Source organism: Mirounga leonina, unplaced genomic scaffold, assembly GCF_011800145.1.
Source record: "Mirounga leonina isolate KUSES-001 unplaced genomic scaffold, KU_Mleo_1.0 Mir_93, whole genome shotgun sequence".
In the NCBI taxonomy this organism is placed as follows: Eukaryota; Metazoa; Chordata; class Mammalia; order Carnivora; family Phocidae; genus Mirounga; species Mirounga leonina.
The window spans coordinates 46592369-46619725 of NW_023270854.1; the positions used below are offsets into that span (position 1 = coordinate 46592369).

General features: G+C 42.6%; 1 protein-coding gene across 2 annotated transcripts in view; it reads right to left on the reverse strand.

The window, feature by feature from the left end:
- LAMA3 (laminin subunit alpha 3) overlaps positions 1-27357 on the reverse strand; it is a 268035-nt gene that overhangs the window by 74143 nt on the left and 166535 nt on the right. The window contains exons 33-38 of one of the 2 annotated variants that reach the window (XM_034996262.1): positions 16632-16776; positions 15822-15962; positions 14359-14520; positions 11768-11866; positions 9315-9377; positions 3542-3772 (exon numbers count right to left, since the gene is read on the reverse strand). In XM_034996262.1, coding sequence (XP_034852153.1) covers positions 3542-3772; positions 9315-9377; positions 11768-11866; positions 14359-14520; positions 15822-15962; positions 16632-16776 — 841 coding nt within the window. Of the gene's footprint in view, positions 1-1968; positions 3289-3541; positions 3773-9314; positions 9378-11767; positions 11867-14358; positions 14521-15821; positions 15963-16631; positions 16777-27357 lie in introns of those variants that run through there. The other variant, XM_034996263.1, reaches the window with a different exon arrangement.

Below are 27357 nucleotides of genomic sequence, written 5' to 3' on the forward strand. Positions count from 1 at the left end.
GTTCTGATGGGACACACAGAGATGCAGCTGGAGGGAATCTCAGATTCCCAGAGAGGGAATCTCACTGGGTCTTCTTCTCTAGTGCAATACTGCTTTGATTATTTCTATCTCTAGCACATTGTCTCTTTCCAGTATGAGTAATTATTTTTCATATGGATGAAAGGAATTACAGCTTTCTTTTGATGAACTGATATTAAAAAAAAAGATTCTAGTTAAGAATGCTCCCAAAAGAAAAAGAAACAATTCTTCCAACACCAGCCATTAAAAATTATTTAGATATTTTTCTGTCTTTAAAGAGAATCACAGACATTTTGCTTATTTTGGCAGAGTGCATCAGTGCACTGATCAACACCAAATGCTGCCCCCAGTTTCTTTAATTGACCTCCTCACATGCCCTATCTAAAGCATCCAGAAAAAATAATATTTCAAGATAAAAAATCATCTTTTATTTAATCCTCTTTAAACAGTACCATGTCTGTAAGACTCTGAAGCTAAAATCAAGGGAAATTTTTAAATGAACAGTCCATTGTAATTTATTCAAAGGCTCTACCTGGTCACGTGGGAAAGAAGCAGCAGCCAACCTGATAGGGCTGGAGAGAGAAGCCTCATGTACTCCCCAGAGTAGAATATCCCAGTTTCTGATTGGAGCTTCTCCCCAAATTACCAATTACTACATATTGTATACAATAACAAGATTATAATTTCCAATATATTTTTCCCTTCAGCTATTAGAAACCATGTTTGGGCAAAAGAAGCTATTGCAAAAAATGAGATTGCTTTATGTGGTATATGAATAGGCTTGTCTACAGGAGAATTGAAGTATGAAAGGAATGTTCTTTAATTGAAAACATGACTGAGAGATACGTTCAAACAAAATTCAGCCACTGGTGGTGTGATCGTATCTACAAGCAAATATTCTCTACTACTAAGAGGTACTACTGAGTACCTCTTAATTACTACCATATATCATGTTACATGCTTATGAAACAACCATATTTGGTAAAGGACAAATTACCCAAATAAATATATGTGGTTCATTTATGACAACATGCCTCAGTAAAAAGCCTTAATTAAACATGCTTTGGAGGGAAGATAGTCCATCCTGATTACAATTAAACCACCCACCCTAATTTGCTTTTGATTAGAAACAGAAAAAGTCCCCTGCAAGAATTATGTACCTATTACGTGACTCTTCGGTAGAACATTTGTCAGTTACTGAAATATAATCATTCTCTCACCCTGTAAAGTGCACAGATTGTACTGAAGACTTACCCTATATGAAAATGAATGTATCCTAGTATACAATTTCAGTAAAGCGGTTTAGCAACTAACCATTTTTTTAAGTGACAATTTTTCAGGATAACTTTTCCAATAAACTTTTGTAGTACAAATGAGAAAATCATGTCCCTGTCAGGTTTTCAGGGCTATTTCAGTAGCCATAGGATCTATTTCTCTGAGTATACATGTAAATATCCAGAAAGTTGAGAGACAGAGAGAGAGAGAGATCGAGTGCACAGAATTTATGAGTGTTTAATGCCTGGCAAATTGAAGCATGTCTTGTTAGGTGTTCTACAAATTGATCTCATCACTTTTCTTAAACATGGATTTCACTGATTCTCGTGGTTTACTTTATAGGTAAATTTTCTTCTAAGCAGAATTTGGAGATCTACTGGGGCTTGGATTACTCTCCAAAGGGCACAAAGTTTCATAGTGTACTAACATCCCACAAACATTCAAACTCTGGCCTGTCTGGGCATTTCTAGGTGGGCTGATGTTTATAGGGTTTGTGGTTAACAGCTCAGGAGAGCAATCTGTCAGACACCGTAATAAACCCTGCCAGTCAACCGGACAGGGAGGCTCTGGGCCCCTCCCCCAGCCCACCCATAACTCATTCATCCCCTTAACATCAAATGTCACAAAGCTCGGAACCCTTCCCCATCCCAAACCAGAATGTAAAAGGGATGTTACCTGGCTGGGTTTAAAGTCCACATAAGTTGCTTGCAGATGGCTTTGACCTGGAGGCTGAAGAAACGCTAACTTCTGCTGCTGTGAATTATATCCCAGACACTGCCCCAGGGCTGCCCCCAAGATCCACAGCCATCCGGAGCACCTGGCTGACCACCTCACTGCTGGGGGCATCCTGGTCCCTGGGCGTCCTGCTGGCTGCACGCAGACCTCTGCCTCTTCCTCTTATACCTGCCCTTCCTGCTCGGTGCCCAGGCCCGCCTGACTCAGGTGAGGCAGGCTGTCTGCGGCAGGAGGCCCCACCTGTAAACTTCACCCATGAGTCAGCCTGTGAGAGAGCACACATAACAGTCCCACAGGGAAGCATGCCGCTCTGTAATTCCTGCGAGGTAGGGCAGGCATCACCTTCTACCCACCTTACCCTGCAGACGGCACTAGCCGATTAGAGCCGCTGTAAATCACAGGCTGAGTCATGCGCAAAGAACACGCCCTGGGCAGGAGGCTGGTAATGGAGAGCTTCCACTCCTTCCCTGGGGCTAGGATTTTATTTAGGCAGGCTAGAAAAGAGATAGGAAGAAGAGGGAAAGAAGAAGGAAGGCACCTGTGGGCTAAAGGTTACAAGACCGAAGTCTCCAGGAAACCAGGACAGGTCATCTATTTGCAGGTTAAAAAAGGAACTTGCACGCAGATCCCCTGGGGGCTTCCTGCTATGGGGGGGTGAGGACAGAAAGGGAAGGATGTTGCTAAATGTACACACACCAGGTGTAGGGAATACGCTGAGCGACAATGTTTGCTATTTCCTAATAACTGCACTAAACATTGTGCTTTCTTTCCCTCCCATTAGGAAGAGAACATACTTACAGCTTGAGATATGAAACAGTTTCATTTTATGGCACATTTTAATCATCTGAGGCCAAGTCAGGCTGGCTGAGCCTCACATGAAGGTCTGCCAGGAGCTAGGAAATTGGGCCGCAACTTCCCCTGGAAGGATCAGGACATTCTCTGGGCTCTGAGTCTATCAGCAGCAGGTGTTGGAGGGATCCTCCATTCGAGAACAGCCTAATGGGAAGGCAGTGGCTCAAATCCTGGGATGCCCACTGGCAGGCTCCTTCTTACTTCCTGGAAAGTCGCGATTTTAACAACCCCCAGGACCCATCATCGAGTGCCTGTGGCTTTCCTGCGGAATTTGAATGTTTGTGATTTCTTTTTCCTATGTAAGACCTGGAGGTGGTCCAGGGACGATAGAAGGTAGAGCCCAGGGGCGCCTGGGTGGCTCAGATGGTTAAGTGTCTGCCTTCGGCTCAGGTCATGATCCCGGCGTCCTGGGATCGAGCCCCGCATCGGGCTTCCTGCTGAGCGGGGAGCCTGCTTCTCCCTCTCCCTCTGCCTCTCTCCCTGCTCATGCTCTCTCCCCCTCTCTCTCTCTGTATCTCTGTGTCTCAAATGAATTTAAAAAAAAAAGAAGGTAGAGCCCAGGAGACACCCGTCCGATGGGTGGAGTGCCGCAGACCATCCAGCAGTGCCGGGCACCACATGAGCCCCGGGGCGACTTTTACGGGCGAGGAGAGCTTCCTACCTGGCATGAGTCACCAGTGTAGTCAGGGGGGCAGGCACACATCTCGACGTTATGTGCTCTGCGTCCACTTCCTGCGTCAGAGGCCTCCTCCAGCCCCACCCCGCTCAGAGAGAGCCGCTGGGTCTCAGTGAAGTAGAGGCCTCGGAGGCGCACATCTTCCAGTCGAGACAGTACCATCATCAGCTCTTCCCGGGACACCGGGGCACCGCTGCTGGCCTGTCGGAAGTTTCCCTACATGTGAAAACAGAGAGGCACGGTTTCCCTTCAGCAAGCTCACTTCCGGGGGTTTCAGAGAGGCAGACACCCAGCACAAGTCAAAGGAAAGACATTTACGATGCATATGGGAGAATAGAATAGAATAGAATAGAATAGAATAGAATAGAATAGAATAGAATAGAATAGAATAAGAAGATAGTGGATTTGTATTCAGAAGTCAGGTGTCCTAGGTTATTCCCAAGAAGAGAGTGCCACATGGAAGGGGAAAAATGAAGTCAGGAAATAAGGAACAGTAAAATGAAATGAGATTTCCCAGTGTTATACTTATTTTAAAATGTATTTTTGTGAGGGGTGCCTGGGTGGCTCAGTTGTTGAGCATCTGCCTTCGGCTCAGGTCATGATCCTGGAGTCCCGGGATCGAGCCCAGCATCGGGCTCCCTGCTCAGTGGGAAGCCTGCTTCTCCCTCCCCCACTCCCCCTACTTGTGTTCCCTCTCTAGCTGTCTCTCTCTCTCTGTGTCAAATAAATAAAATTAAAAAAAAAAATAAAATGTACTTCTGTGGGTGCAAGCACACACTGAGTGAGATTGATATGGGAGAGAGGCACATGGAAACCCACTGGGTCATGCTGTTAGATCATTCATTAAATGTAAATAATTGGGACAGAAAGCTCAATCTTTTCTTGCATATGCACATTTATATTATTTTATTTTACTTTTACAATGGTAAAAAAACACATAATGTAAAATTTACCATCTCAACCGTTTTAAGTGTACAGTATAACAGTGTTAATTTTATTCACATTGTTGCCCAACAGATCTCTAGAACTTTATCACCTGGCAAAACGGAAACTCTGTACCAATTAAGCAATAACTCCCATTTCCTCCCTCTTCCCCCATTCCTGGCAACCACCATTCTACTTTCTGATTTTAAGAATCTGACTACTTTAAATACCTCATATAAGTGGAATCATGCAGTATTTGTCTTTTTGTGACTGGCTTATTTCGCTTAGCATAATGTCATCACATTATTCTCTAGCAGCTACCTACCTAGAACTGTCATATTCTAGGAAGTGAAAGGATTATAGAATATTCTAATATATGTATATATCATATTTGCTTTATTCATTCATCTGTCAATAGACATTTCAGGTGTTTCCACCTCTGATCTACTGTGAACAGTGCTGCAATGAATATGGGTATGCAAATAGCTCTTCAAAACCCTGTTTTCAATTCTTTTGGATATATACCCAGAAGCGGGATTGCTGGATCATATGGTCATTCTATCTTTAAATTTTTGAGGAGACTCAATACTGTTTTCCACAGTGGTTACACTGTCTTATAGTCTCACCAACAGTACACAGATGTTCCAATTTCTGTACATCCTCCCTAACACCTGTTATTCTGTCTTTTTATTTTTATTTTTTTAAAGATTTTATTTATTTATTTGACAGAGAGAGACACAGCGAGAGAGGGAACACAAGCAGGGGGAGTGGGAGAGGGAGAAACAGGCCTCCCTTGGAGCAGGGAGCCCGATGCAGGGCTCAATCCCAGGACCCTGAGATGATGACCTGAGCCGGAGGCAGACGCTTAATGACTGAGCCACCCAGGCACCTCTTTTATTTTTTTAATAGTAGCCATTTCAATGACTATAAGGTAGTATCTCATTGTGGCTTTAATTTGCCTTTCTCTAATGATTAGTGATGTTGAGATCTTTTCATATATAACTTTATATTCTGCTGCCTCCTTTAAACTTGGTTTCCACATCTCTTAAATGGGCATAGTAATACCTAATCTCTCAGGACTATGATGAATATTAAAGCAAATTAAATAATATAATGTATATAAAGTGTTCAGCTCAGTGCCTAGCACACAGTCAACATTCAATAAATGGTAACTACTGTTATTTACATATAAATATGATAGTAATATGATTTTAGTTTAAATTTTTAACAGCTTGAGGTATGATTTACATACAGTAATAGTCCCTCATTTTAAGTATACAATTTTTAGTAAATTTATAGAAGTATACAACCATCACCACAATATAGTTTTACATTTTCATCCCCCAGAAAAAAGAACCTTTGTGCCCATTTGTATTTACTACCGAGTCCCACCCAGAGCCCCAGGCAACCACTAATCTATATTCTGCCTTTATAGATTTGCCCATGCTGGGCCATTTATGTAAATATGAACTGGATTTCAATAGTCCACAAAAACTTTGCTTCTATTCACTTCATTTCCTTCCCCTCTCTATTGTGCTATTATTGTCATATACATTACATCTTTATAAATTGTATGCCAATCCACACAGAACAATAATTATTGCTTTAAGCCATTATCTTTTAAATCAGAAGAAAAAAAAGTTACAAACAGAAGATGTATTTTTACTACCTTTTATATTTACTTATATAGGTTACCTTTACTAGTGCTCTTCATTTCTAATATGTATTGAAGCCATTGTCTATAGTGTCCTTTCATTTCAGTCTAAAGATTCCCATTATTATTTCTTACAAGGAGGGTTGGTTAGCACTGAGTTCTCTCGATTTTGTTTATAATGTAATGTTTTCCTTTCTCCTCCATTTTGGAAGGACATTTTGCTGTTTATGTAATTCTTTGTCGACAGTGTGTTTCTTTCAGCACATTGAATGCCATCCCATTGTCTTCCAATTTCCATGGTTTCCGGTGAATTGTCAGATGTCAACCTTATTGAGAACCCTTGGATGTGAAGTGCTTCTCTCCCACTGCTTTTAAGATTCTTTGTCTTTGTCTTTCAGAATCTTTACTATGATGTTTCTGTGTGTGGATCTCTTGCATTTATCCTAGTTGGAGATTGTTGAGCTTGGATGTATAGGTTAATGATTTTCATCAAATCTGAGAAGTTTTCAGCCATTATTTCTTCAAATATTGTTTCCCCTTCTCTCCTTCTGCTACTCCAATTATGCATATGTTGTACAGTTGATTGGATCTCACATGTCTTTGAGGGTCTTTGTTTTTCTTCATTCTTTGTACTTTCTGTTCCTCAGACTGGATAATCTCAGTTGACCTTCAAATTTGCTGCTCCTTTCTTTTGCCTGCTCAACTTTGTTGCTGAGCCCTTGTCTTAGCTCTGGCTGCCATAAGAAAATACCATAGACTCAATGGCTTAAACAAGAGAAATATATTTTCTCATGGTTCTGGAGGCTAGAAATCCCAGATCAAGATGCCAGCCAGTTTGGTCCCTGGTGAGAACTCTCTTGCTAGCTTACAGATGCTTGCCTTCTCACTGTGACCTTAGTTGGTGGACAGAGAGAGTTTTCTGGGATCTCCTCTTATAAGGACATTAATTCTATCAGATCACATCTCTACCCTCATGATCTTATTTAATCTTAATTACTTCTTTGTTCCAAATACACTCAAACTAGAGATCAGGGCTTCAACACATAAATTTGGAGAGGACACAATTCAGTCCATAGCAGCCCTTCTAGTGAATTCTTCATTTCAGTTATTATAATTTTCAACCCCAGAACTTCTATTTGGTTCTTTTTAATAATTTCTATTTCATTATTGGTATTTTCTATTTTGTGAGATATTATTCTCATATTTTCTTAAGTTTTTTAGACATGGTGTTCTTTAGTTCTTTGATGTATGTTGATTTAAAGTCATTGTGTAGTAAGTCCAATGTCTGGGCTTCCTCAGGGATGGTTTATATTTATTGCCTTTCTCCCCTGTGTATGGGCCAGGCTTTCCTGTTTCTTTTTCAAGTCTCAAAAAAAATTTTATTGTTTGTTTATTTATTTAATTATGACAACTGGACATTTAACATAATGTAATGTGGCAATTCAGGGAATCATATTTCTTCCCCTCCCCAGAATTTGTTGCTGTTACTGTTTACTGTTGTTGTTTGTGTCTTTGCTTAGTGACTTTTCTGAACTAATTCTGTAAAAGCTGTATTCTTTGTCATGTATGGCCACTAAAGTCTCTGCTTGGTTAGCTTAGTGGTCAGCTAGTGACTGGACAGAGATTTCTTTAAATGCCTAAAACCAAAGTCTCCTAGTCATTGCAAAAGTGTTCTGTGGGTATGTTGAGGGACCCCTCAACACTCAGCCAGGCAGCTAACAACTCTACTTTAGCCTTCACTTCCTGCTTGCTCAGAGCCTCGAGGTGAGTCAGAGGTGAAGGCTTAGGGTCTTGTCAGGTGAGTCAGAGGTGTTTGGCTTTCTACCTTTCCACGATTGTGTTGGAGTTTTTCAAAGCCCCTATGTATACCTCATTCCTAGATTTTTATTTTAAGCTTTGTGATTAGCCTATTATTAGCCCCAACTGTTATCCATCACCTCAGCCAGCGATGAAGTTAAGCAACTACCTCTAAAAGTTTTCAGTGACACCCCTAGGGAAAGGCTTTTAATTTTGGGAAAGCTCCAAGTTAGGTCAAACAAAGACAGTCTTGAAAGTAGCATCTTCCAGAAAACCTCCAGACAGGTCAAATCATGACAGTTCTCTGGGAGTGAGGCTTTGCATAAGTTCCAATACCATTCTGACTCCCTTGGTGGCCACTGGGCTACTGGCTTTCACCTTGCTGGTGGGCTATTGCTTTTCAAGGCTAATGTGGAGGTATGGATGGCGGATGGGAACAGAGCAAGCTGACTGCCACAGGGCCTGAGGTTCTTACCAAGATTCAGCCAGTTTTCTTGACTAAACACTTTTCAGATTGCTGCAAACCTATGGTCAATTTCCAGAGTTCTAAATAGTCGATTCTGACCATTTTTGCCAGTTTTCTCATTGCTTTAACGAAAGAGAATTTCTGGGGGTTCCTACACCACCATTTTTGCTGGCATGGCCACTCTCATATAAACAGAATCACACACTATGTGGTCTGTGTCTTGCTTCTTTCACTTAGTATATTGTTTTTGGGGTTCATCCATGTTGTCCTAGGTATCAATACTTTGTTTCATTTATTGCCAAATAGTATTCCACTGTATGGATGGACTGGTGCAGAAATGTTAAAATAGGTTTACAAGCTCAAAGTACTTGAAAAGTATCACCTTGAGGTATTGGACATATTTAATAATACAAACGGAACACTATTTTAAAGAAGTTGTCATAACCAAGTAAATGTAATATAATGTTTTATGATTTGATAAGCTTTCCTTTATTTATCTATGTTAATCCTACTTCTTTGGTGTTAGACGTTTTTCTGGCTTTTCTATCTGTTCATCCCAAGCATTTGTTGGCCACTGAGGAAGGCATGAGGATGAGAGGGAGCTACATAATAGCATTTACAAGCTCACAGGGTTTATAAGACAAGGATAATTACCTCTAAGACAGGGGAGACTATGTTAAGTGCCATGCAGATAATATAAACAAAGCCCTGTGAGGATGAAACTCTGTATATTTTATGTAATTTATATTTCAAATTTATATATATGAATTGTATGTATATAAATATAAACATTTTAAATTCATAAAATAAATAAAATATCATAATTGCTTGAAAGAACTAAGGCGTAGAACAAAAGAGGATCAACAAGAATGATTTTATGTACGTTTTTCCTTTACCTCCACCATCTGCACACGCACATGAAACAGCCGGTCTGGTCGCGGGTTACTTGGTTCCTCATAGATGACGGACATGTGCTGACTCTGTGTAAAGAAAAACAATGCCATGGTTGAGATATTCTGAGGTTTATAACTGATAAGAACAAATTTCTATGGATCTGCATTATTTGGAATGCCTGATTCTAATAAATAGTGAAATGAATGGACTGGCAAAAGGATTAGTGAATGGAAACAGAAAAATGATATCTAATACAGTACATGTTCACAGATAGGAAACCAGGAAAATCCCCTTGACTGAAAGTGGCCAAAAAGATGGATGATGATGATGATGATGATGATGATTTACAAAAACCATGCTTGGCGGGCGCCTGGGTGGCTCAGGTGGTTAAGTGACTGCCTTCGGCTCAGGTCATGATCCTGGAGTCCCGGGATCGAGTCCCACATCAGGCTCCCTGCTCGGCGGGGAGTCTGCTTCTCCCTCTGACCCTCCCCCCCTCATGCTCTCTCTCTCTCATTCTCTCTCTCTCTCTCAAATAAATAAATAAAATCTTTAAAAAAAAAAAAAAACCATGCTTGGCAGTCAGTGTATTAGGTGCATTCCATTACAGCTGACAGAACCAGACTTTGGTAGCAAGAAACTGCTTTGATGGCTGAGTTCGTGAGGAGGGTGGGGTGGGAGGAAGGGCTGTGTAGACGGGGAGCCACAGAGCGGCCACATGCAAGAGGGAGAGCCCCGCAGCCCACTCCCTGTGGGATCCAGCCTTGCTCACTCTCAGCCTCTGAACTCCCCCTCTCTTTAGCAGGAGTTCTTTAGGGACTCGTAACAGGGCATAATGGGAAGGTCAGCCCACACCATCAGCACCTCCACCCCAAGCCCATGCAAAGAAACCCCGGCTTTTCTGTTGTAGCCCCAAACCCAAAAGGGTTCCATACGCTAGCACTGGTGTTTCAGAAAGAAGACCATTATCTGCCATCACAAATCACTGAAAACCTTCATTTAAGAAACATGCCCCATAGGCTTTTAATTACAGTGGTTTGGAACAAAGCAGCAGAGTGAATGTTTCATGAGCCTAAATTATTTTCCATGTTCGGAGGTAAAATTAAGGAGAAATTCTGGCCATCGCTTTTCCATGAATTCCAACCGTTTGTGTAATAAACTCTTTGGCAATAAATATACTGGTACACTAATGGCCGGAGCTTGAGATATTCTGAAAAAAATAGGAAACTGAAATACAGCCCTGCCAGGATGGTATTTTTACGGTGGAGCTATTTTTCCTCTAAAATCTCTGGTGCTTCATTTTCAAGATGTTTTACAAAGGTTCCTTGTAGTTTTTAAAACAACAGTTCAACAAATTTGGGTTCCAGTAACAACGAAACACAACACAGCAGTGCCTAATCACAAAAATCTACCAGAATGCAAGGCTCTCAGCTAGTCCCTACCCTACGGTGAAGGACACACAAACAGGAAACTTCAGGAAGCTGTAATTGCACTGCATTAACCACAGCACTTAAGCCAGAGACAGAATCAAGTTCAGGCTTGGGCACCTCAACCTGTGTTCAAGACGCTGGGCCCTGGACTGTTGGAGATTCAAAGCAGAATGTGACATGGACACGGAATGTGATAAGGAATTTTCTAGATTGCTGTTCTAGATTATGTGGCTGGTACATAGTGTACAGATGTCACTTCTCTTCTCAAAAAACCAAAGTGGCTCTCTGCTGTCTACATGAACTCAAATTCCTTAGCATAGCATTAGACATCCTCTTTTCTACCCTTCCAGGCTTGTTTTCTATGACTCGGGAATCACTGATAACACAGCCAAGTAGGACAGGTCACCCCTTGGGCACTGCCCCTCTGCCGTGGTTTATCTTCTTCTTTGCCCCTGGGAGGGTGCTTCTCCTGTCATGCCCATGCTGAAAGGTCTGGCTCAAAATTAACCCTTTCCACGAAGCCTTCTGAGGGTTTCTCAACTACATAAGCCCACACTTGGACCCCAGCTCCAACAGAGCCTTGGTTGAACTGCACCTCAAATACATATTGTTCAGTGGATTGTAGCTACGTGTATATTTCTTCCATCACCTCTCTTAGCTCACACTTTAGTGAAGGACAGGAATCACCTGTCCTTTATGAGCGAGCAATGTGGTCTTGCCAGCAGGAGGTCTCAAAAACACTGGTGAGACTAAATTGAAAGATAGAGACATTACATGAAGCAATAACTTAGGAGAAGCAAGCATGAGATATAGGTATGTTCTTTGGGAAGGGGAGACAAGAGAAACAGTGGAGGCTGGATGGGCAGGGGAAACTAATCTTGAGGAGGGGTTTACCTGCTCTCAACTTCCCTTTCAATTTCTACAAAATATTGGAAATGACTTAATCCAATCTTTTTATAGGCCATTTATCAAGATGTCCTAAAGTTGACTCAGCAACCAACTACCACTGCCACTTCCGGCCACTTGGGCTGTGTTCCAATACCTACAGTGAGCTGCACATCTGGCATCTTTTCCAGAAGAACCATGTCACCAGGCAGGCCAAAGGACTTGATTTGGTAGGTGAGGTAGCCACCATATGAAGAAACCTAAAATTGAAATGACAGGATCAAGAGCACAAGCATGAGAAGAGCCTATGGCGACATTAACCCGCATAAAAAGCACACAGGCATGAAAGATCCGGAAAGATACCATCAACCTGTTAGTAGTCATCTTGGGAGCGAAGAATTGAAGATGGTATTTTAACTTTCTACTTTGTACCATTTTATATTATTTAAAATGTTTAGCGTGAACATGATTGTTTTACAAGTAAGAAGATGCTTCTCTTAAAAAGAAAAAAACTAGTCACACAGAAAGAAGTAAGATCCTCCTATTCCCGATGACTACTAAACCAGTGTTCATTTAACCTATAGCTATCCTAAGAAATCTAGGTCATTTGTTTCTTATTTCACTAAGAGAATTGGTTAATATCTATCCGTTACAAAATGAACCTCTAGAAATAATTTTTTTTTTAAAAAAACTTCCCCTGAGAGCAGATGGTGAGTCTTTTCTACGTGATCATACGTAAGCCATGTCCGACTGCGCCAGCAGGTATGGGACCCTTTCTCAATGCCACCTTCGTGGCACGATCATGGTGGAGGCCTAAGGTTATAGTTTTGTGACGGCTACTTCACCTCCGGTCCTGACACTTCCCACCCTCAAGGTAAAAAAAAACAGTCAAGAAAGGAGTAATTGAGAGATGAAAGTGAGAGGCACTATCACCTCAGAGTGGTAGTGGAGGACAGAAGGCCCTTCATGAAAAACACAAATAACTTGGAGCAGGGGAGAGGGAGTAGCATTTCTGGGCCCCCAATTTACTGAAGTCCCCTAGAAACTGCAACCTGACAAAGTCAAAGAGTTATGATCGTAGAGTCTGGAAGTATTCCAGGATAACATCTTAAATCATCCTATGGAGATTAAATATTGCCTTTCTGATGGGCAAAGGTGGTTTTTAAAATATGTCCATAAATTCTTTGATACTCTTGCCTTCAAGAGGTGGAGCTTCATTCTCCTCCTCGAGTACAGACTAGACTTAGTGACTGGCTTCTAATGAAGAGAATATGGCCAAAGCGAGGGTATGTTATTTCTGAAATTAGGTCCTAAAAAGACTGTGGTTTCTATTTTGAGTTTCTTTCTTTTTTTTTTTTTTTTAAGATTTTATTTATTTATTTGAGAAAGAGAGAGAATAAGAGAGAGAGAGAGCATGACAGGGGGAGGGTCAGAGGGAGGAGCAGGCTTCCCACCGAGCAGGGAGCCCAATGTGGGACTCGATCCCAGGACTCCAGGACTCCAGGATCATGACCTGAGCCAAAGGCAGTTGCTTAACCAACTGAGCCACACAGGCGCCCCTATTTTGAGTTTCTTTCTTTCTCTCTCTCTCTTTTTATTGGTTATTTTAAGGGAAGCCAGGTGCCATATCAGGAGGACCCCCAGGCACCACGTGGGGGCCTCGTCTGATGAGGCCCTGAGACCTCGGCTCAGCAGGCATCGAGGAACAGAGGCCTATAACAACCACATGACTGGGCTTAGAGGTGGACTCTCCAGTTCTGGTGACTCCAGCCCTGGCGGACATCTTGCCCAGGACCCTAGGAGAGACCTTGAGCCATCCACTCCCGAATTCCTGATCCACAGAAACTGGGCAAGAGGACTGTTGCTTTAAGCTGCGCCGTTTTGGGGGTAACTGTTTGCATAATGATAGATGAGCTATATGTGGACTTGCCATGTGGAGGTGAAGATGGGCATTAAGTGAGAGAGGAGAGGGATTATACGAGAGGAGCAGCAACATTGCCCACACTCAAAGGTCAAAACCCAAAGTCCTTCAACCAGAAGATAGAATTATGGACCTCAGGCTGACAAGGCCCTAATATTTAGTGATTCTAAGAGAATACGGTGCCTCCTGAGCTGGGCCCTGTGAAATCTACACCTTCTAGAACACTCTACCCGCTGCTACCCAGGTGCATATGTTACCTGATGATGTTTCTACAGGAAGTCCACACGTCTGTCCTCCAAAATGAGTGTACGGGGCCAGGCTATGCCAATTTATGCAGCAAAGGAAGAGTAACTCGTTTATAAGCTCCCCGAGGAGTGTCTCGCTAACTGCATGTGATTCAGCTAATGGCAGCCAAGCTGCCTCCGGATCCTGCGCTTCTTTTAATAAGCTCGTGAGTCACTTTTCAGCTTTTGTTCTCCTGACAAGGAGCCTTTCTTCTGCTTTAAAACAAAGAATTCTTAGCACTGACGTTTAAAAGCACACATGTCCCATTTGCAACAGATATTATTTAAATAGTTAAGTAAAAATGGAGAAAAACATGGTGCATGATTTCCTTCGCTGGGGAGCTAATGCATGTCGGGTACATGAGGCTCCTAGGCCCTCAGCCCCTCCCAGGGGAGGGCAGCATCTTTTCTGCATTTGTAGCTCATCTAATTTCTTCAGCTTTAGTAACCCGAACTTCCTGATGCTTCCTTCCAGACAGGAAATGATGCTCACGCCGTGACGGAGGAGGCGCGACGAGGGCTCAGGAGAACAACAGGACGTCCTTACCTTGTCTCCCAGGTAGGAGAGAGGTGCGACCCAGGATGCACTGTGGACTGTGGAGGGCAGCTCCTGGAGGTCTGCCACCATGCTGCTGCTGCCTGGGTTGAAGGAGACGAGGATGTCGGCTCTGTCTGCCGTCTCCAGGCGCCAACCCATCATGTCCACAAACTGGAACATAACAGCAAATGATGGAAACATGTGTGTGCCTGCAGCGTCTTTGGTGATGGCTGAATTATGCAGAACAGAAAGAATCTTGGGGCAGCCATCTTGTTCCAGAGGCTTCCTTTATATGCCTCCTCCTGAGCTTGCACAGAACTCTCAGTCAGCACTGCCTCCCAATGACCCATGACAACTAGGAGTTCTCAGACAGTGGTGACCATACGTATGTGGGATTTATCTTTGTATCCCAGCACACAACCTGGTTTTGACATTTAGTAGGTGTTCAATAAATGTCTGAGCAATAGATAAATAAGTGTGGGAATAATAACTAGGACTGTGGGCACATTTTAATGGTAAGCTCCTTAGGGAGCAAATGTGAGGGGGAATACAATGGCCTGCTATCATTACTTTTCTCAAAATAAATCCTCATAACTAAATATTTCCCTGATCATCAAGGAAGCCAAGAGTTAAATAATGAGGGGGGAAATAAAAGGAACTGACAAGACATTGATTAGGAATAACGCTTCCGGGTTCCCCTGGGGGTAGAAGACTTCCGTGGATTTACAAACTAATTTTTTTTCCTTAACTACAAGCTTACATTCCTTTTGGGAATGGAATATATAAAATAATCTTTCCTTGACTATCTGTTGGACATAAGACATTATTCACACAAAGAAAGCAAGCACGAGACTGCTGGTTCATGGAATTATGGAGGCAACAAAAGTTTTAGTTTCATGGAGTTAATTTAAAAACTCACGTAAATAATATAAAAATTTAACTTAAATATTCATGTAAAGTAGATGAGACAGAAAGAAAACAAGCAGATAAGAAGAAGCAAGGGGGAAGATCAATCAACTCCATTTAGCTGATGAGTGTTTATTGAGCACCTACTATATTCTGGATCCTGCTGTAGGCACCGGGAATGTATCAGGAGTTTACATGCTAGTGTTGGAGGAAGACACATAATAAACAAATTTTATAACTAAATGTATAGTATATCAGGGAGGGATAAATGCTAGAGTACATTAAGAAGGGTGAGGTATAGAGTGACGAGGGTGAGCTTCATAGGGAGTGGTGAGGGAAGGCCCCTCTGAGCCGGGGACACTTGAGCCCACCAGACAAACTGAGGCACTGAGCATGAGAACATCTGTGGGAAGAACACTGCAAACAGAGGAATGGTGCAGGTGAAGCTTAACCCTTTAACAAAGTAAGATATAAAATCTCCACAAGCCCTTCATGCTTCATGACAATCCACTTCTTCCCCATTCGGAAGTACTAACTAAAAACAAAACTTCTAATCCCTTGCATACCTTAGCTCTTCTTTTATGTGTACTGTGACAATGATTATTTATCCCAAAACAAAAGCAGCTGGTACAACCCTTGGGATTTGCTGGGTCCAAGTAGAACGATCCTTCTCGACACACATTACATTCTGTACCCTCCACATTCTCCTATTGAAATAAAACATGAAACAAGAGAACATTTCCTCTAAAGTTTCCTTGATTGCAGTTAGATTAAGTGCCAATACAAGATGTTAGAACATGGATGCTAACAAAACATGAATAGTTACATCATTGTTAAGATTTCTGTCACATTAATTGTTTAAACTCTTCTACCATACTCAAGTGAAAAGAGAGAATTTTCTAGATCTCACAAGATGCCCCTTGGAATCTTGAAGGTAGAGAAATAGCAGCATGAGGATTCACAATACGGGGGTCTTGGTTCACCCCACTTACCACCACCTCAGAACATCTGCTGGGACTTAGAAGCTCTCCTACCACCTGACAGAACACCCTGGAGCAGATTATTAACCTGGAGTCTACGAGCTGGGAATAAGCTTCCAGGGAATCTATGAACCTCTTAAAATTGTAGACTAAGGTTTGTGTCAGTTTTTCTGGAAAGGGTCCATACCTGCCTTGTGATTCTCCAAAGGGTAAGAGGGGTCTTCCCTTCTAACTATTTCTATCAGATGAGCTAAGAACTATTAAATGCTACATGCATTTTGGAAATCAATTACAGTTCAGTCCCACTTCCCATATATTTTTATATGTTGACTCAACACGGAGAACTTCCTCACTGACCAGTGGCTGACGTCCCTGGTATTGCATGTTCTGTCTTACCTTGCAGAGGCAAGCTCCAGTCACTGGGTCACAGATTCCTGGCTCGGTCCCATCCCTGTTGCAATGGCAGGGAAGGCAGTTGGGGAAGCCGTGAAACCCGGAAGCACACTGGTCACACTGTCGCCCTGTGACTCTGGGCTTGCACCTATATTCAAAGCAAAGGAGACAAAAGCTTTCATCATCTTTCCCACATAGTTCTGAGGTCCAACTGTGCTGTAGCAGAGCAGCTCTGACCCTGCTTCCCTGGGGGAGGTGATGCCTGAGCTGAGCCTAGAAGGACAAGTGTCACTGGGGTGGGTGTCCCAGACAGAAGGAACAGAGGGTGGATGAGTGGGAAAAGCTGACCCATGAACTGAAGAGGGAGGCAGGAGGCAGCTCATGTGGATGGACGGAGATGCTGGCGCTTCTGACACTGTCCAGTGGCAACGGAGCGAGGTAGCTGAGCCCTGGGCACTGAAGGCCCTCTGGCCGGAGTACCGAGCAGCTCTGGCACACAACAGCTACAGTATCTTAATAACTTGCCAAGGCCTCAGATTCTCATCTGTGAAAGGGAAAAATTGCTAGCTGCTGCCTCGCAGGACCCCCATGGAGTCAGATGAGGCAATGCCTGGCACATGGCAAGCTCTTGGACAAGGAATCGCCATCTTGAAAAGTTTTAAGTAGGAAAGAGTGTGGCTGGAGTCAAGAAGGAGCAGGGAGTGAACTAGGGCAAAGACACTTGGGATGGAGAGGAGGGATGGGTTCCAAGCTATTTTGGGGTGAGGTTGCTGGGGCTTATAATGTTCTGGACGAGGGAACAGAAGAGGGGAAGGCAAGGAAGACCCTTGGTCATCCAGCCTGAGCACCAGAGTGGATGCTGGAGTGGACAGGGCTGTGCCTGGGCTCCAAGGAAGGCTCTGTGGGGAGCGAGGAGCCATCCACACGTCTGTGCACTTGAACCACAAGAGTAGAGGGGAAAGCACAGAAGCTGACAGAGGGAGAAGAGCAGCGGGCTGCTAGCAGAACAGAGAAGCTCACCACCCCATGGGGTGAGGAGAGAAAGAGGAAGTGGGGGCCAGCCTTCCGAAGCTCAATCACAGAGCTCCACGGCTGACGTCTGGTGGGACCCACATGCTGATCTTTTCTTTTGTGGGTCTAAAGAAAGTACTAGGAAATGTGCTTTATATCAGAACGTTGGGAGTATAGTCTTTAAGAGATTTTTTTTTTAAGATTTTATTTATTTATTTGACAGAGAGATAGAGAACACAAGTACAGAGAGGCAGGCAGAGGGAGAGGGAGAAGCAGGCTCTCCGCCAAGCAGGGAGCCGGATGTGGGGCTCGATCCCAAGACCCCAGGATCACGACTGAGCTGAAGGCAGCCGCTTAACTGACTAAGCCACCCAGGCACCCCGGGAGTATATTCTGATATGAATTATTTTATCATCAACTTCTACCAATACCTGTTAAAATATCTTACCCAAGGGACCATCCTGAAAAAGAGAAATCTAACTTGATTTCCCACTAAGTTTGTCTTTGGCAAATATCTGCTTATAACGAGTACAGAATTTTGTGTTTGATTAAGAACACACACTGGAGACCAGGCAGCCTACCTTTGAATCCCAGCTTTGCTACTTACTAGATATAGAACCTTGAGCAAATGAACTTCTTTACAGCTGAGTTTACTTATCTGTAAACATGGAAATGATAATATCGACTTTGTAGGATTATTGTGAAAATTAAATAAAATAATATATGGAAAAGCCTTAGAACAGGGCCATGCACACATATAAGAATTTGCTATTATTACTCTTGCGATGGCATTGGCTAAGGGGAGTGAATGGGACTCCCTTTATCCCACTTTGCACACCTAAAAAGACACAGTGTTTTACCTGCAAGGCCTATTGGCTGGTCAAATGTCATTTCAGGTGCAGGCCCATCCCCTTGTCTTCCTCCCCACCTGATACCTGTAGAAATTCTTTTTGTAAGGAAGTAAATGGTCTCCAAATCATACATATGGCAATATAGATAGAAAGGGTCAACATTCTGCTTGAAGTGAAGTGGTGGATGGAAACTTTGGAAGGGGGTCAGAGACTCTTCTGGGAAGCTGGATAAACTATGGGCCACTCACAGACTTTTTCTTTTTCTTTCTTTCTTTCTTCTTTCTTTTTTTCTTTCTTTTCTTTCTTTCATTCATTCATTCATTCATTCATTCATTCATTCTCTTCCTCTCTCTCCAACACACACAAATTTGCATTCACTCTCAGAGGGTTCCTAGGCCCTGATTGATAATACCTGCTCTCTTCTTGTGAATCTCAGACTAAATGCAATTGGACAGTCCAGCAAAAAAAAAAAAAAAAAAAAAAAAAAGACCATTGCCAGATGACTATTTCTGGAGGGAGTAGAGAGGGTAGAGCACAAGACTCCGGTGGTCTAGAGATGGGAATGAGGAGAGCACAGACAGCCCCGCCCAACCAAAATTGTCAGAAAGAGGAACCTTCGATCAGGAGAGGAACTTGGAGATGGCCTGACTTAGCCTGAGCAGCCTCCACTCCTCTCACCCGGCTGGAAGGAAAGGATGTTGTGCAGACTGCTATTGTCACCAACAGCCAACTGAGCAGCTTGTCGAACCAAAGTCCATGTTTCTTTTAGCAAACACAGAGGGCTCCTGGCTTACAGGTGCCTTAACTGAATGCTGGTGCCAAGGGAGCCACTCACATACTGAATGCCCTGGGTGGACAAGGCCGAAAGGGGCCCCTGGAGCAAATGACCTGGACCCAGGCCTTGAAGGTGAGGACAGGCATACAGGAGCCTATTTTTTATATTTTCACGTGAGTGGAAAAGAAAGGAACTGGAGTGTTTTGCAGGGAGGGCAGCGTGGAAGCTGCTTGTTGAGATGAGGAGAAACGGAAGCAAAATCATTCCTCGCCTCTGTATTTCAGCATGCTGTGAGATGGTGTTGGTGAGGACAGGTGGGCTGAGGCCGTGTGGCCACGTCAGTGACGTAAGCTCAAGCTCTGGACCTCACTCAACACCCAAGTAGCAACTGAGTGCATAGGAGTGGATGAGAAAAAGCAAAAAGCCGAGCAGAGTGAGGAGAGCGGGGACCTATGAGTTGACCCTGAGGACCCCAGATGGGACTGACAGGGAAGGGTTAACCAAAACACAGAGAATATAACCTCAGGATTCCTGAGCACTGAGTATATGAATCCTGGGCAAAAAAAACAAGCAACCAAAGGACTTTTTGGTCGTACCATGACAACAGGGAATGAAACTGTAAAGTCTGGCTGAACATCTCTTAGAAACTACCTGAAGTCAGCCTGACCTTGACACATTTCTCCAGAGAGATGCTGCCCAAGGAGCTGCCCTCAGTGCAAAGAAAAGAAGTTTCCATCAGAAGCTGCCTCTAGGTGCAGAGTGGCAGAGCTGGGGGTACAGGTCAAGTGGATTCATCTCCAAGGCAATGGGCTCATGGCCAAGCCTTATGTAATAACATCTGTGCATGTGTGGGTGCTCTCCATGTGCACAGACAACTAGAAAATCGGTGTTAGAGTGAACTCTACCCTTTGCTCATTAAGTACAGTGGGTCTCTTAATATCACACTCCCATCAACTCCAGTCATAATCTAGAATCCAAAGTGTACTTCTGCATTCATCGATTCATTCAATAATCCCCAAGTGCTTCCTACACACATATCCTTGTGTTAGGGGATGCAGGAGGGAGGGGAAAAGTAGAGTAAGTCCATTTTGACCTTGGCACATTCTCACTGAGAAGACAGGACAGAGAGATGCAGGAAGTGAGGTAATCATATGAGAAATGGGAAGACTAGCTTGAGGCATTGAAATGAGGAGGATGTCCCTGTGGACGCACAGGCTTCATGCCTTCCAGAGTTTGTGCTTTTCACACATAATCCTTGAAGGATTTGCAGAATTTGGGGTAACAGTAGAGCGGGGAGGAGAACTGATACCTGGAGAACTGAACATATGTAAAGTGTTTAAAGAAAGTAAGAAAACCAAGCCAGAGAAGAAAGCTGAAAAAAGGCTTAAGTTAGGGAAGGCGGGGGGGGAGCATATTACCACGAAAGCTGGTCTTTATTCTACCAGGGAGTTGAGACAGGTTCTTGAGCAGAGAGATGTGATGGAAGTGGCACCTGGCAGACCCAGGTGCCCCCAAGGCAGCCTACACCCAACATGGTGCTCGCCATGCCACATTGCCATTGGTGGCTAGTACAACTTCCCCTGCCAGACCGTGTCCTCTGATGCATGAGGCACAGCACCCAAACTGGAGCAGGTGCTAGATATAGTTTGAGCAATAAAACATGCTGGTATCTGACACCATAGAATTTAAGGCAAAAATAAAAAATCACAGTAACTGAGAAAAATGTTTCACCCTAGTTAAATAAAAATATTGAGAAGATAAAATCGTAAACCTATATGCATTTATCAACATTGCCTCAAGTTCTGTAGACTAGATTAATAGTTCTATGTATTAGCACCAAAGTAATGGGGAAAAGAGATTTTTAAATCCCAGGATAATTGTGTACTTGGCATATTCCCTTTCAATTAAGGGGCCAAAAAAAAAAAAAAAAAAGAATGAATGAGTCCATGAGTAAACCAGGAAAAGGAAGGTCAATTAGGAAACCACCAATATCATTCAAAGATGAGGGAGTCAAAGAACTTAACCAAGGTGGCAGCAGAGAGCAGAGAGCCATGGAAAGAAAAGGGATAATACATACCTTGCCAGAAGTTGACACCTGATCAACTGTAGGGAAAAGGGGTTGATTCTAAGATGATACTGGGATTCCAGGCTTTGGGGACTGGGAAGAGACTGTCACCAGTAAGTAGACTTAAAAAAAAAAAAAAAGTCAAAGAGAGAAATGGTTTGAAAGGCAAGACAATGACATGGGTTTCCGCTATGGAATCAGAGTTGGAAGAATTTTGGAGTTGTGAGGGCCCTTCAAGGTCATCTAATACTTCATCATACATGTGAGGGGACAGGTGCTCAAAGAGTTTAGGGGACTTGTCCAAGGTCCCCTAGGTAAAACCTATAAAAGAACCCAGGTTGAATTGATTTGCAATGAAGGCGGGATAAGCTAGCCATCAAGGGTCGGGACCAGAGCTCTGGATCTGGAATCATCCAGGAGTGGGGGTGGTTGAAGCCAGGAGAATGGTCATGGTTTCGGGGGGACAAAGTATAGAGGGAACAAGGCAGACAGCCAAGTACTTGGCAAATAGTAATAATAGCTAATATGTACTGGGTGCTAGTGTGTCAGATACTGTTCTAAGGTCTCCTGCACAGCATAATCTTCTAAAGAACTTTGTGAGATAGGTACCTCTACCATCTCTATTTTATAGATGAAGAAATAAGGCATAGAGAGAAGAACTGTACTCCGATCACCCAGACAGTGAGAGGCCATGACTGATGCAACCTTGTGCAAACTCACACCACTCATCCTCCCATTTCAGGAGACTGAACCAGGGACATAGCCACAGAGAGACATGGAGAAAGACACTGTTATTTCAGAAGATGAAGGAAGACAGAGAAAATGTAGGTAAGAACTCTGAGTTCCATCCCTGTGGCAGGAGCCCCATCCATCCTGCTCACCACCATGGCCCAGTGTCCCCCTGACACTGCCTGGAATTTACCATTCCTATTAATAGATGAAGTGCATCAAAGGAATTGCTTCTCCAAGTTGGTAGGGCTGATGGAACTATGCCTATAGCTGGAAGCACTTCGTCCCAAGAATGCCAATTCTATGACCTTTCTGGGTATTTTATTTTTACATCTAACACAAACATTTAGTAAATCTGTGAGGATTCTCAGAGATAGAGGTCCCCCCCAAAAGGCATTCCTCTTGCTATTGCTCTTCTGAAAAGGTACATTTGTACATATGGCTTCACTGAAAGATCCAGGTGGATCACCATCTCCTTTAGTTGAGCTCAAAATAGCCTGAAAGTGGTCGGTATCACGCTAGTTTTTAAAGCAGTGATTCCCAGCTTCTCATATCTGTCAATGATCAACGAAATCTTCAGAGGATATTCTAGCCCTTTTGTTTGTTCACAGAACCCAATGACATAATCTTCCATTATTAAAAGCAAGGCAAAATACTTTTTCCATCGGCCTTCTATCAGATTGGATTAGTGTTGCTATTAAAAACAAAATCTTGATCAATATAAGGAACTTTAGGACCTCAGCCTAGCGTTGACCAAAATAATGGACTCTTTGGCATTTGTACAATTTTGCAATATTTTGTGTGTTACAGAGATTGAAGAGGAAATAGAACAGAATTTTAAATGTAGGTAGGAAGGTAGAGATAATTTTACCAAATGTTTAATGGCTTAGGAAACTGAGACCCAGGAAGGCAGAATAACTTGCCCAGTCTTCTAGGTACTTTATGACAAAGGTGAGTCAAGGACTCAGTTTTACAGCCCCAACTTAATTTATTCCCAATTGCCTCTAAAATTACACCAGTTTTAATTAGGTAGAGATTGAATATTATGGATTGCTACAATTATTTTTGTAACTTATTTTAAAGTAGATTAATATTTATAACAGTTTCATTTTCTTTAGTATGATAAACTTGAACACCTATAAACAGTGAAATAAAATTTGAAAATTCCAATTTTTAAGCTTTGTGATCTGTGACAATTTGTACAACTGCAAGAGAATCTGTTGTATCTGAGAAAGGATATGTTTTTCTTCTTGTTGCAAGTTCCAGGTAGCTTTGATCATTTCTTTCGCATGAACTTTAGTTTCCTCTAAACACATTCTTCATTTTCATTAGGAAATTTCCTTTGGGGTGGGGGAAGAACATTCTTTCTTCTAATTTTCTTTTTTTTGCATTTTTGCCCAAAGGGTTTTCTTTTTTTTTCAAGATTTTATTTGACAGAGAGAGAGATAGCGAGAGCAGGAACACAAGCAGGGGGAGTGGGAGAGGGAGAAGCAGGCTTCCCGCCGAGCGGGGAGCCCGATGCGGGACTCGATCCCAGGACCCTGGGATCATGACCTGAGCCGAAGGCAGACGCTTAACGACTGAGCCACCCAGGCGCCCATGCCCAAAGGGTTTTCTTAATTTTATATTTTAAAATATCATATGGTAAAATTGACGTTTTCTTTTGTTGTAGAGTTCTATGAATTTTAACACACATAGAAATTCATGTAACCACCACCATAATCTAGGATACAAAATAGTTCCATGACTTCAAAAATCTCTCTTCATAGTCAGATCCTCCCTCTACTTCTTACCCCTGGCAATCTCATATCTGTTCTCCGTATAAATCTGTCTTTCTAGTATTTCCTAAAGAAATAACCCTTTGGGTAGTCAAAAGCTTTTTTGGCATCAACAGTGGAATTAACACGAGCAATTTGTGTAATTTATAGTCATAATAAACTGAAAGTTTTTTTTACATTATCTAAGGGCCTTTTCATGACAAATCTACTTTGATCGTGGAGAGATTAAGTCATCCCATCAGATTATTATAGTCTCCTTGGTAATGTCAAGATAAACAATTTCACATCTTGATTTAGGTGTGGTACGGGATAATGAGATTCCATTCCTGTTGATGTTTCCTTGGGTTTGGGCAAAACTATGCAGCATCCCTTGGTTCTGAGTTAGGACTTTTCTAGTCTACTGAATTGTCATTGTTATTTTCAACTAATGAATCACTGAACACTACAAAAAAACTAATGATGTACTATATGTTGGCTAACTGAATTTAAATTTAAAAAAATGAAAAACAAATTGTCATTGACTAGTGAGAGTTTGTTAAACACCCCTTATGATTTCTACCTAAGATACTATAGTAAATCTATGTATCTATCACAGATGGCACCCCAATGCATTTTTACGATTTTTAATGCATTCTTGATTTCCTTTTTCTGTGGCAGCAGAATTCAGAAACAATGTGTGAGGTTGTGTTTGCAGCAATTTATTCTGTTGACCAGTTTTTCCCTCTTAAAATTCTCCCCTTATTTCTCAGACAGAGAATTCCTCTCTGTCTCCTGCCTGAAAACTGTTTCTCCATCTCCTTGGTTCCTTTGCCTCCTACAGTTAAACAAAGGTACTCCCGCAGAACACACACCTGCTGTTTCCTCCTCCATGTCCACACCTACTCCTTGGGGTCCTCATTAGTCTAACCTATTCCCAAACTTCCATCCCAGCCCCAAGCTCTTCACTTGGATGTTCTGCTTTCAAAAGAAAAACCGAAGTAGTCATTATGGAAAAACAGCACTCTGTTGGTCTGCTTTACACTTATTTTTGTGGCTTCATTTTTATTTTAATTATATATGGGAGTACTGTAATGTGTTCAGTATTTAGGGCTTTAAGTTTCTTCCTGCAGATGTGATGGAGTCTACTACAGAATCCTGGGCTCCATCCTCTGCCAGGACTCCCACTCTCTCATAACCGTTCCATGCACACTTGTTGATCTTCCTCTCTTGCTCCTCCCAGAGTTTTTCATCCTCCAGGTTAGGCATTGCTTATTCTGCTGTTCAAATGGAGCCTGTTCTTTTGGCCTTTTTTTTTTTTTTTTTTTTTAAGATTTTACTTACTTATTTGAGAGAGAGCATGCGCACAAGTGGGGGGGCAGAAAGAGAGGGAGAAGCAGACTCCCCGCTGAGCAGGGAGCCCCATGCTGATGTGGGGCTCCATCCCAGAACCTGAGATCATGACCTGAGCCAAAGGTGGACATTTAAACGACTGAGCGACCCCGGTGCCCCTCTTTCAGCCTTTCTATACCCAGATTCCTGCTATGATACCTCTTGAATGAGCAGAGGATTTTAATGGTAAGGCCTCCCCTTCTGTTCATCCTGCATCTTCATCAGACTATTCTTTATGCTGAAGGATTCACACAAACCAATTCCACATAAAGACACTGAATTATTTCCTCTGATTTGTTCTTCAAATATATTAAAATGAAAACAATTATTCCTAATTCAATCTGTTTGCCTTTTTAGTAACACCCTGGATTTCCTTTTCTGAAGCCAGTTCTAATTCCACGGTTTCCTTTGGTCTGCTAGATGTACTAGGGGAGCTCTCAGGATGTTTGTGTGTTTTTTAATTTATTTTTTTATTATATATATATTATATATATAATAAAATATATTAAAATATAAAATATTTATTATATATAATATATATATAATATATTAGGTAGGAGGGGCAGGGGGAGAGGGAGAAAGAGAATCTTTTTTTTTTAATGTTATGTTAGTCACCATACATTACATCATTAATTTTTGATGTAGTGTTCCATGATTCATTGTTTGCGTATAACACCCAGTGCTCCATTCAGTACATGCCCTCTTTAATACCCATCACCAGGCTAACCCATCCCCCCACCCCCCTCCCCTCTAGAACCCTCAGTTTGTTTCTCAGAGTCCATAGTCTCTCAGGGTTCATCTCCCCCTCCGATATCCCCCCTTCATTTTTCCCTTCCTACAATCTTTTTTTTTTAACATATAATGTATTATTTGTTTCAGAGGTACAGATCTGTGGTTCATCAGTCTTACATAATTCACAGCGCTCACCATAGCACATACCCTCGCCAATGTCTATCACCCAGCCACCCCATCCCTCCCACCCCCCAGCACTCCAGTAACCCTCAGTTTATTTCCTGAGATTAAGAATTCCTCATATCAGTGAGATCATATGGTACTTGTCTTTCTCTGATTGACCTATTTCACTCAGCATAATACCCTCTAGTTCCATCCACGTCATTGCAAATGGCAAGATTTCATTCCTTTTGATGGCTGCATAATATTCCATTGTGTGTGTGTGTGTGTGTGTGTGTGTATATATATATATATATATATACACCACATCTTCTTTATCCATTCATCTGTTGATGAACATCTTGGCTCTTTCCATAGTTTGACTATTGTGACATTGCTGCTATAAACATTGGGGTGCACGTACCCCTTCGGATCCCTACATCTGTATCTTTGGGGTAAATACCCAGTAGTTCAATTGCTGGGTTGTAGGGTAGCTCTATTTTCAACTTATTGAGGAACCTCCATACTGTTTTCCAGAGTGGCTGCCCAACTTGCATTCCCACCAACAGTGTAGGAGGGTTCCGAGAAAAAGAATCTTAAGCAGGCTCCACACCCAGTGCGGAGCCCAAAGCGGGGCTCAGTCTCATGACCCTGAGACCATGACCTGGGCCAAAATCAAGGGTTGGACATTTAACTGACTGAGCCACCCAGGCACCCCATGTTTGTGTGTGTTTTAGACAGAGGTACTGCTGACATGTTTCAACAGCAACAGACCCGCTTGGCTGACTGTCTTTCAACTGTTGTTCTAACTTTCCCATGACCACCTTTTCATACCCGAGATGGAAGACCTTGTTGGTGTTGCTCTCTTGGCTTCCTGGAGAGAAATACTCCATCCTCCTTAACCTTGTGTCTGTTTCCATTGAGAGCCACACATTTTATTTACAAATACTCTGGAGCTCTGGTGTCAAATATTTATGACTGGCTATCAGTTTGCTGTCTCTAAGAGGGTACTGATTTTCAAGAAAGGGAGATTGGTACCTCTGGGAACATGAAAAGGGAGAGGTTCAGTGGTAAGGGAGTGACGGAAAATAATAGTGCACGTTCGCCATTTGAGGGAAGAAGACCCTGGTAGAGACAGAAAAGAACAAGATGAAAAGCATAGTGGGGCTGATAGCCCCCAGACGGAAAGTGATACCCATCCATGAAAGAACAGAAGGAAAAAAAGACAGCTCTGTGAAATGAAGAAGTCAGGAGAGGAGAT